Below are 11,118 nucleotides of genomic sequence, written 5' to 3'. Positions count from 1 at the left end.
TCACAGGGGTGTTAATCCCTCCTGGCAGGCACACCGGGGCCACACTTCCAGGTTTTCCCCCATAAACCAGCGGATGCGGCTGCTTGCATCCTTCTAATGAGGAAAGCCAAGTTTTCCACTTCAACCTCTGGGCGCGGGAGCTGTGATTTATGGAGAGGGACGTGTTAGGAAACACCACTTGGAAATGAAAAGCACGGCCCGACACCTCGGGTGTCCCCTGACAACTCCTGCACCTCGCTTTTTGTGCCCCTCTTGAGGCTGGCAGGGGACACTGGTGACCCCAGCAGGACACAGGGTTTGTTCTCAGGTGATTTTGGGTTTGTTTTGCTGCCTGTGCAAGCAGTGCCTGTAAGGAGGACGAGGTCACGGCTCAGCTGCCAGCGCACCCCGGGAGGGATCTGCTGCAATAACCCTCAGGCTGCTGTTTTGGGCATTATTCTCCCAGTTTTTGCCCACTGCACAGGTCTCAGCCCTTCTTGTGCCCAGCAGTGTCACGAACAAGGCACAACCCCAACCCTGGTGCCCATCCTGGGGCTGCCCTCCATCCCTGCCCCGTGCCCAGCCCATCCCTCAGCCTGACCCCTCGCTGGCTTCCCTGACCCCTTCTACCCCACAAAGTCCTGCACTTTGTGCGATGGTTCACTGGGGATGGTGGGACTCGGTCAAAGATTGGACCTGATGCTCTTGGAGGTCTTTTCTGGCTGTAATAATTCTACAGTCCCCTGATTCTCTGATTCTCTGCTCCTTTTCCTCCCTCCCTCCCTGTTCTCTGCTCTCAGCAGCCTCCTCCTGTTGTCATAACAACGAGCACCGGCCCGGGTGGCCGTGCCAGCCCTTCCAGCTCCAACAGCTCCTCCCGGGAGGGAGCTCCAGCCCCGAACCGTCTGGCCCAGGTGGGGAGGAGCGCAGGGGAGCCCCGGGCAGAGGGACGGGGGTTGTGTCCCCTCTGCCACGCACTGTCCTGGGCACAGGAGGAGCTGGCCCTGGCAGGTCTGTGCAGCACATCCCTGGCCAGCCCTCCACAGCTGTGTCCTGTGTCCTCCACAGCTCCCTGGGGACCGAAATCCCTGCAGCCAGGTCCCCAATCCTCTCAGCCCTCTCCTCACTGAGACCCCAAATCCCTGCAGCCAGGTCCCCCAATCCTCTCAGCCCTCTCCTCACTGAGACCCCAAATCCCTGCAGCCAGGTCCCCGATGCTCTCAGCCCCCTCCTCAGTGAGACCCCAAATCCCTGCAGCCAGGTCCCCGATGCTCTCAGCCCTCTCCTCCCCTCCCTGTGTGACACCATCCAACATGCAGCACTCCCAGGCACAGGCAGGACCAAACCAGACCAGCTGGGTGCAGCTTAAGGAAGTTCCCTGTGGCTCAGGACAGGCTTCTCCAAGGGGAACCAGGTCCTTGGGCAGAGCCAGAGCAGCCCCTGAAGGCACTGGGGGCACCGAACTGTGCTCCAGAAAATCCATCAGATCCAGGGTCTCAAAGAAATTTCCCCTGGAAGCCTGTGGCTGGCAGTGGATTGAAACCCCCCAGGAGCAGCTTCTTCAGAGCAGCTGGGGCTGCCCCTGGATCCCTGGCAGTGCCCAAGGCCAGGCTGGACATTGGGGCTGGGAGCAGCCTGGGACAGTGGGAGGTGTCCCTGCCATGGCAGGGGTGGCACTGGGTGATCTTTAAGGTCCCTCCAACCCAAACCTCTCCATGGTTCTGTGGTTCTTCACCCAAGAGTCCCATGAGAGTTGAAAGACTGAAGATTTCTGAAGGTGCTTTTGTGGCTGTGATGCACATCAAGGCCTGGTTATGAGAGGAATTCCTTTTCCCACTCTCCCAGCTGAAGCTCTCAAGCTTCTGGGAGGCAGAACTTGGGGAGAAGGAACAACCATTTTGGATATTTCCAAAGAACAGCAGGAATTTCAGCCTCCCAGAGAGAAAGAGGCACTGGTTTGAACTTCCCGGAGCGTTGTCACCACCCTCCCTTCTCCACACGGCTGCACTTCCCGGGGGAGCCCGCCTGGAGCCTCAGCCAAGGGAATCTGAACAGTTTGATCCCACATTTGGCTTCCCCAGGGCAGGAAATGTCTGCTCTCTGCGTCGGGATAACAAAGGCTCTTTTGGGGGAAGGAATTTCTTGGGACACCTGATTAATGGGAGCCGCTCTGGAGATCAGTGTGACCCAAATCGGCTCCAGGTTTGGGAGCTCAGCGGGGTTTAACTGCAGCGTTCTCAGGCAGCTCTGGCTGCCTCCAGCAGTTTTAAGCATTGCAGAAACGATTTTTTTTCTTCTAAAGGAAAAAATTATTCGCCTACTCCATGGCAGGAGGGGCTGGCAGCGGGACAAATGTCACCATCCCACTGCCTCCAGCCAGGGCTCGCTGCCTAAGAAAGGAAAATCCAAGGGGTTATTAGGGAACCTTCACACATCTCACACGTTTCCCCAGGTTTTTTGGATGCTCCATCCACTTCTCTGCATCAGGGACAGCAGCAGCAGTGGGGAGCCCCTGGAGCAGGGGCTGCAGAGCGCAGCCCCCAGAGCTTTATCAGCCTTTCCCAGGAAAAACCCTGCTGGCACCCAAAGCTCTGCCCTGCTGACCCTTTTGGGCAGCCCAGGGGTGCTGGGGTACCCATAGCTGGGGAAACTGAGGCACAGAGTGGCTGAGTCCTGGGAAGGGGGTAAAGCTCCTTCCTTGAAAAGCAGTTATTGCTGAATTCCAACCGATCCCTGCGAGGGGAAGGCGGAGGTTTGTCCCCAAAACTTCTCCCCACTCTTCAGGCACAAATGGGGCTTTTCTGAGATTAGTGGAGACTGACCAGCCTCCCCCACCCCGTCCTCGCCTCCCTCATCCCGCTTGGAATTCAGAGCTGGAGAACTCCAAATATTCAGGCTACGGGCGCTGCTGTTTGGCCAGGGAGCAGCAGGTTCTGCAGCCCCAGCTGGAGCATCACAGGGAGGAATCCCACAGGGATTTCCTTCCCTGCCCCAGTTTCTGAAGCCCTGGGGCCGACGGGGCGAAGGGGAGCAGGGCAGGAGCTGCTCAGAAGGGTTTCCAGGTGAATCAAGGGAATGGATGGGCTGAGGGCAGCTCAGTTCCTGGGGAGGAGCAGGTGGCAGGGGGAAATTCCAGACTTTTTTTATATTTATCCCATTTTTTTCCCCTAAAGGTTGTGCTCAAGGCCAGGCTGGATGAGGCTCTGAGTACCCTGCCCCAGTGGGAGGTGTCCCTGCCCACAGCAGGACTTGGAACAGGATGATCTTTAAGGTCCTTTCCAACCCAAACCAGTCTGGGATCCTGGGAATTCAGCCTGGCCTCTGCAGAGCCCCCTCAGAGCATCCTTGGCTCACGGCTTCAGCTCCGTGAGGAGGAAAAACTGGGGGGAAAAAAGGAGGGAAATTCTGAAAAAAAATAGAATTGTGGCATTTCCACGAGGGCAGCACTTCCCCTGCAGTGGGGGTTCGGCAGGGATGGGGTGGCTGCAGCATGTCCTGGGTTGCAGTGTATTCTATTACCATTCTCATGAGCTGTTGAAATCAGGTGGGGCAGTGTTTCCTTGCCTCCTCCCCCCAGACTATCTTGCTGTTAATGGCCCATCGTTGTCCTGCCGCATGACTCAGAGATAACTCCCTCCGGACTATCTTCTGTTAATGAGCCTCATCAACACTTGGCCTCATGACTCATGACCCCATTGTGAGATGCTCCACCCAGAGGGAGGAACCAAGCATCCCATCGTGGATATACTCTGAGACTCTGAACACCAGAAACAACCCTTCCACTGGATTTCCAGAGGACAGGAGCTACACAGCCACCACTGGACCTGAGGAAGAGCAGACCTTTTTCTACAGGATCACCGCTTCAGAGGACTGCAGCCACCATTCTACCAGACTGCTACCACCACCCTGATTAACAGGGAGTGAGGTTGTATCTTGACTCTGTCAGTTTGAACCAGTGTTTTCTGCCTTTATTTTTGTTTCCCCATTAAATTGTTATTCTGACTTGGTGTCTCCCACTACTTTGTTTTCAAACTAGTACACAGCAGAACCAAGATTTTCCCTGATGTGCCTCCATCATTTCCCAGGAAAATAAAACGGAAATTAAAGAGTGCCACTAGTACACGGAGTGATATGTTGGGACTTTAAAATTTATTCCAACATGCTGTTTTTTTAAAAATACGCCCAGACCGAGCAGACAATCTGAGCTGTAGTAAAGGCAATATTATACTTGTAAAAACTTCTCATTCACAGTACAGATGTCATTTACAATAAGGGTCACAAACATCAAATACTGAGTATTTTTCTTCTTTTTTTTTTGTTTTTTTGTTTTTTGTTTTTTGTTCATTTTTTGTTTTTTTTTTGTCGTTTTTACATCAGACTGTGCTTTTTACCTGCTTTTTTTTTTCTTTTTTTTGCACTGATATAACCATACAGACATTGCAAGATGCAAGTGTAGAAACTGGAGTTCAAATAAAATTACAGGCAAAACTACCAAATTCCATCGGATGCTGTACATATTTACAGTACCTTTTTTTTTTGGAATGTATTGCCATTTTAAGAACATATAGAAACTTTCTACAGACTATTCCACTTACAGAATACATACACCTTTTAGAAAAAAAGGCAAATATTTATCTTACATGAGACCATGTATATTAAATTTGCGTACACATTATTATTATTATTCATTATTATTATTATTCATTATTTTTTACATTACATTTACTAAAGTGATCGTAAGTGCCATCATATCTCAGTAATGAAAACAGATTGGTTTTATGCCATCAGGACTGATGTTTTTAAATTGTTTCTTTCTTGTTTTTTTTTTTTGTTTTGTTTTTATTTTTTTGTAAATAATTTACAATACGCTTTTATTTGTAAATACTGTGCAATAGAAATGTTAAAAGGAAAGGAAAAAAACCCAGAAAAGCAGATGGTGAGCAGAGGAAAAGCAAGGAGAGCAGGGAAGTGCTAGATCAAATCCTGGAGGATTTTGCATGGAAATTGGGATAATTTGGATGACTTCTCCAAGGATATTGCTTGTTCAGGTGCTGTCTCTGTGGATTTTGGATAAAACCCAGGGCAGGGAAAGCTGCAGAGTTGTTGGGGAGGGGGAGGCAGAGCCCCAGCCCTGGCAGGAAGGATTTGGGATGCTCTGGGTGGACACGGGTGGGAATTACCTGCTCTGCCAGAGGCTCTCCTGCCCCAGAGGGACCCGGCAGCTCAGACAGGGCTGGGCAGGATTTGGGATCAGAGCGAGGCTTGGGACTGGTGGGACATTAGGGACACCAGGGCTGGGATGTCACCCCTTAGGGGCAGGTGAGGAACTGCATTTCTCAGTCAAAAGCTGGAAATTCACAGCTATTCCGTCATGGTTTTGTTCCCTGCTGCAGCTCCTGGGTATCCAGCAAAGGACCTGGGAAAAACCAAAGCTGGCAGAGCTCTGCCTCGAGGATTGGGGGGGTTTTGGGGAGCCAGCTGCCCCCTCGCCTCATCCCATGGTCTGCTTGGCCCTGCAAGACCTCGAGCTCAATTTAGGAGCTAAATCCATGCTGCAGCACAAAGGAGTTCCTGAAACTCCAGAGATGCTCGAGCTTAAGGTCCAAGAGCTTTCTGAGCCCTGGATGTCAGTCCTGGCATAAGAACAGCATCCAGGAGTGATTCCAGAGCTTGGGCCAAGTCCTCTGTGTGCAGGAGGATTTCTGGCTGCTGGAGCATCTGTGTGTGATCCCGGAGCTGCATGGATGGGAGCCACCCAAAGAGCTCAGCTGGGAGGGAAATATCCCAGCGGGACCGGGGCCGATGGAGCAGCCACACAGCAGAGGAGCAGCCAGGCTGTGTGCCCTCATGGGTTATAAACTGGAGGAGCTCTGCCATGAGAAAAGCGGGGGGGGTTTATTTCCACCTGCTGCTGAAAAGGAAGGGCTGGGGTCTGCTTTTTCATTTGCCTATTTGCATTATTAATACATTCTCTGGCAGATAATCCTGCCAAGGGCTCTGCAACGCAACAGAGCCACCCTTGCAGCCCTTGCGGGAAGCAAAATGGGGTTTTCCATCCCTGCTTTGCAGGCAGAGCAGACATTCAGAGTGACAGGAGAAGCTGCGAGCAGCAATCAGCTTTCACCGAGGGTGACACAGGGAAACCAAAGGGGGATCCAGGGGGGAACGACAGCCACCGGTGAGGGCTGGAATAACCCCAGCCCTATTAAAATCCCGGGAGTGACATTCCTGTGCTCCTTGGCAGAGGAAACACTTTTGCCCAGGGTCCCAGGTGGCTCCAGCGCGGCTGGGCTGCCCGGGACCCGCCCTGCCCGCAGACAGAGATGCTGGTGCTGGCGGGCTGCGGGTCCCTCCCGCGGAGCTCTGAGCTGGCAGTGCGACCATTAGCCCTTAATTAGCAGTTAGTTATTTTGGGGGGAGCCTTCTCACCCCTTGGGTACAGCGTGAAGCACCATTGCACCCCAGCCAGAGAAGCCAAACTGGGTTGGGACTCAGTTTTTGTGCCCGTCTCCTGAGTTTGCAGCGGTCCCTGCCTGCCCCGCTCCGTGGCTGCCGGGGGTAGGGATGGGATCCGGGCAGGGAATGTCCCCGGGAGCGCCTCAGCCCTTTCCCAAACTCCGTTTCCTGGTCTATTTTTTGGCCCCGGGTGAAGGGATCCGGATGGTTACACATTCCCACTGCCCCGATGCTCCGCAGCTGAGATGCAGAAAGCATCGAGCTGCTGGGAGAGCTTCAAAAATCCTGATAATGACAATAATAAACCCCCACAACAACAGCAAAAAAAAAATCAATAATTAAGACTTCTGGGTTTTCTTGGGGCTTCCCCCCCTCCCCTTTCCACAAATGACCCCCCCCCCCCCCCCCCCGCCCTTTCCACAAATGACGGAGGAGGGAAAAAAAACATCCACACAAATCCTTGAAATAGGTTAAGGATTGAAATGCAGGCAGAGAAAGAAGCTGAGCAGATTTGATCTAGCCCAAAACTGATGGCAAATACACCAAAAAACCAGACACAGCTGCTGCAGGATTGTTATGTAACACATACATACATACATATATATATGTGTGTGTGTGTAAAATTAAATACAAAAAGCTACCTTGGATTAAGTTAAGAGCGTGACAAGGGGCAGAAAGTGGCTGAAATCAGGGAAGTCGCTCGATTTCATGGGTGGTTTCCAAGGCTGCCCACACCAGAGCACTCCACTCCCATTCACCCTGGGATTAAGCACATATTAAGCACGCACTTAAAGCCTGAGTGGGGTTTAAGCTGGTGCTTAAGAGCTCGAGTAAACGGAGCTGCGCCACTGAGCCGAGCTCCAGCCCCTGCTCCTGCCTCGGGATCTGCGAACAGGAGCAGCTTCCAGGCTTGGGGCCAAAAACGGGGAGATGGGAAAAAGGGAAACCTGATAGAAGTGCTAATTAGGGGATAAATGGGGTCTGGGAGTTGTTTTGGTCAGTGTCACAGCCTTAATGGTATTTCCATGATATCTCTTTTTGTACTTAATTCCCTTTATGAGAAGAGAAAAAAAAAATAGAAAAAATGACAGAATATTATTAAAAAATTTCTATTCTTTGCCCGTGAATCGGGAACAGTTCATAGCTCATCAAGTCTGGCAAGGAAATATGTTCTTATTCAGGGTTTTATTTGATTCCTTTTATTTAGGTTTTTTTTTTTTTTTTTTTTGTTTTTTAAAAAGTGTATTACGTACCCGATAAACTGGAACAGCTCTGAAAGAAGAAAGAACTGGTCCACTGGTTAAATATTTATATTAATTTCTTTTTTTTTTCTTCTTTTTTTAATTTTTTTTCTTTTTTTTGTTAAAATAAGGAAAAAAAAAAAAGAGGTTTGTACAGATTCCATAGACCAGAAAACCCTCTGAAGTAGTAAAGGACCTGCTGGGGCAAACGTCTTGAAGCTTTGTGGTTTAAAAAGTTGTGACAGAGGGAAGGCTCCGTCGGGGGTCGCTCTGGATTTGGTATCGGATTTGGCAGTTGAGGCCTTTGCTCTGCCAGGGATGCTCGTCCCAAAAAATCTGCTCTGGAAAAAGCTGCTGCGCATGCATAACAAGCTGATTTTGCAAGCATTCACCGTTCAGCATCAATGTTTTTATCACCCAAAACCACCCAAAAACGGGGCCCGTCTGCACCAGAAGGGCTGAGCTGGGGGGTGTGCCGCTTGAATAAAGAAAGAAAGGTGAGAACGAGAGCCGGAGTCACCGAGAGCCCCAGCGGAGGAGCAGAGCCCGGAGCCCTCCCGCAGCCCTGGGGCTCAGCGGGGCCAAAGCAGCCAGGAGCGAGCCTGGGGTGGGGTGGGGTGGGGTGGGATGGGGTGGGATGGGATGGGGTGGGATGGGGTGGGATGGGGTGGGATGGGGTGGGATGGGGTGGGGTGGGGTGGGATGGGATGAGGGGATGGGATGGGATGGGGTGGGATGGGATGGGATGGGATGGGATGGGATGGGATGGGATGGGATGGGATGGGATGGGATGGGGTGGGATGGGATGGGATGGGGTGGGATGGGATGGGATGAGGGGATGGGATGGGATGATGGGATGGGATGGGATGGGATGGGATGGGATGGGATGGGATGGGATGGGGTGGGGTGGGATGGGGTGGGGTGGGGTGGGATGGGGTGGGGTGGGATGGGATGAAGGAATGGGGGTGGGGTGGATGAGATAGGATGAGGGAATGGGGTGGGATGGAATGAGGGAATGGAGTGGGATGGGATGGGGTGGGATGGGATGAAGGGATGGGATGGGGTGAGGGAATGGAGTGGGATGGGATGGGATGGGATGAGGGAATGGGATAAGGGAATGGGGTAGGATGGGATGAGGGACTGGGGTGGGATGAGATGGGATGGGATGGGATGAGGGGATGGGAGGGGATGGGATGGGATGCGATGGGATGGGATGGGATGGGGGATGGGATGCGATGGGATCGGGTGGGATGAGATGGGATGGGATGGGGAGGTGGGATTGGATGGGATGGGATTGGGTGGGATGGGATGAGGGAATGGGGTGGGGTGGGATGGGATTGGATGGGATGGGATGGGATTGGATGGGATGGGATGGGATGGGATTGGATGGGATGGGATGGGATGAGGGGATGGGATGGGATGATGATGGGATGGGATGAGGGGAGCCTGTCCACAACTCAACATGCCGGAGGGAGAGAAAGGGTTTCAAGGCTGGGTTTCCTCCCCTGGGGCACCGGGCGAGGGTTTGCAGAGGCTCCCCCGGCCCAGGGAGGGCTCAGGCACGGGCAGGGCTTTGCCGGGCACCGCGGGAGGATTAAAGCAAAGCAGGAGGCTCGTCCAGCGAGAGACCCTTCCTGGCACGGGCTCTACATTCCATACATTCCTACCTTCTCGCAGGTAAATCTTTGAAGAAGAACTCTTTTTTTTTTTTTTTTTTTTTAGGTTTTTTAAGGTTTTTTTTGTCTCTTTTTTCTTTTTTTTTTAGAAAAGTGCTTTGCTGGGTTCTGCAGGAGGGAGGGCTGCTCGCGGTTCGTTTTCCTCTTTTCGAGGGACAACTTCTCTCCCTGCCAACAAGGAACCTCCCCTGCTCAAGGAAGTGCTACTTTCAGTCACAAGGTCAGGGTAAACACGTTTTTCAAATGTAAAGCAGTTTCAACTGTTTAAAGCACAACCATAGGGATGCGAGGGAAAAAAAACAACCAAAAAACCAACCAAGCACTTTGCAAGAATTAAATAAAGCATGTAATAAATACGAATCATAAACTTCTGTACACAGGAGCAAGGGTTTGGGGTTTTTTTCTCTTTTTTTTTTTTTTTAATTGTTTAATCAATATAAAAAAAAGGTTTTTTTTCTCTGTTTTGCTTTTGTTTTCAGTGCATCTTCTTCCTCTTTAAAATGCTTAACCCTTTCCTTTCTGCGTCTCTCAGGCCCAGGATTACGCACACTTAAATGGCAAAAAAGACAAGGTCTAACAAACCCCCTTTCCAAAAAACTCTAAAAAAATATTCACAGCCTCAAACAGTTTTGTACATTTCAAGCAACAAAAGGTATAGAAAAAGGCACAAGTAACTGCATACATGTGGAGATAATACCAGACTGGGACAAAGAAAACCAGGAATTTTCCATGGGTTTGGTCATCCACTAGAGTGCTTCTTATGATTATACTAAAGGAAATAGTGTTGAAAATGTCTGTTGATTTTACAGAGGAAGCCTAAAGGTGGAACAGCTGGCGGAGGCTTAAGTACTTCCCGTGTTTTCATCCACCTTTTTGTGAGTTTGACCTAAATCGGAGTGCTCTGGGTGTGGGCTGCTCGCGCCGGGCTCTCCGGAGAGGTTCCTGGGGCGCAGGGAGCAGGGCTGGGCCTGGGGGTGGCCGGGGGGGGGTTCCAGCGAGGGGACGGCTGAGATGAAAGTGCAGGGTGGTTCCGGAGGGGTGCTCGAGCTGCCCGATTGCTGCTTGCCCGTGGGTTTGGAGGGGTCATCCCCGCTGGCCGAGGGCTCCGGAGAGGGCTCCTGGGGGATGCTGGGGCTGGCTGGGGACACCGAGGGCCCCGTCTGCTCCGCCGGGCTGGGCTCGGCCTTGGCCGCGGGCTTGTGCTCCTCCTGCTCCTGCTGGAGCTCACTAGTCCTCATCTTCTCCTCTGAGAAGCCAGCACCCGCCGGCTCCGGGGACAGGGTGTACTTGGAGACCTTCGCAACGGGGGACACGGACGCCGATGACGGCTCTGGAGGGGTTTGGGGCTCCTCGTCCCTCCCGGGAGCCCGGCTGGGCTGGGCGAGGCCGCTGGCTGCAGAGGCGAAGTGTCCCCCTTGGAGGGACAGCACGGGGCCGGGCACCAGGCTGGCGTGGGTGCTGGGCCTGGCCTGCACCATCTGGATGCCCCCAATGGGGATCATGGGGTACGGGGTCCTGGCGAGCTGCTGCGAGTGCAGCGGGAGGTGGCTGAAGACATTCTCCTCCCCTCGGCCGGGAGCGTGGAGGTCATGAGGGGCCTGCAGGGGCCGGGGGCACGCGGGCTGCGGGGTGCCAGGGGAGCAGGGCAGGCTGCGGGGTTCCATCTTCTGTGCCGGGGGGGAAAAGAAAGAGCTGGGTCAGTGCGGCACACGAGTGATGGCCTCAGCAGCAGCAATGCTCAGTGCAAGGACTGGGGTTAGCGTTTT

At 52.7% G+C, this 11,118-nt stretch overlaps 1 protein-coding gene across 1 annotated transcript in view; it reads right to left on the bottom strand.

Moving 5' to 3' along the window:
- Positions 1–9,672: 9,672 nt before the first annotated feature.
- Positions 9,673–11,118, bottom strand: part of LOC125337527 (transcription factor HIVEP3-like) — a 244,864-nt gene continuing 243,418 nt past the window's right edge. The window contains 1 exon segment of the mRNA XM_048327365.1: positions 9,673–11,019. Within this exon segment, the coding sequence (XP_048183322.1) occupies positions 10,195–11,019 (825 nt within the window). The 3' untranslated portion in view covers positions 9,673–10,194.

Source organism: Corvus hawaiiensis, chromosome 23, assembly GCF_020740725.1.
Source record: "Corvus hawaiiensis isolate bCorHaw1 chromosome 23, bCorHaw1.pri.cur, whole genome shotgun sequence".
In the NCBI taxonomy this organism is placed as follows: Eukaryota; Metazoa; Chordata; class Aves; order Passeriformes; family Corvidae; genus Corvus; species Corvus hawaiiensis.
Note: the sequence above shows the minus strand (reverse complement) of the source record. Positions and strands in the feature narration are given on the sequence as shown.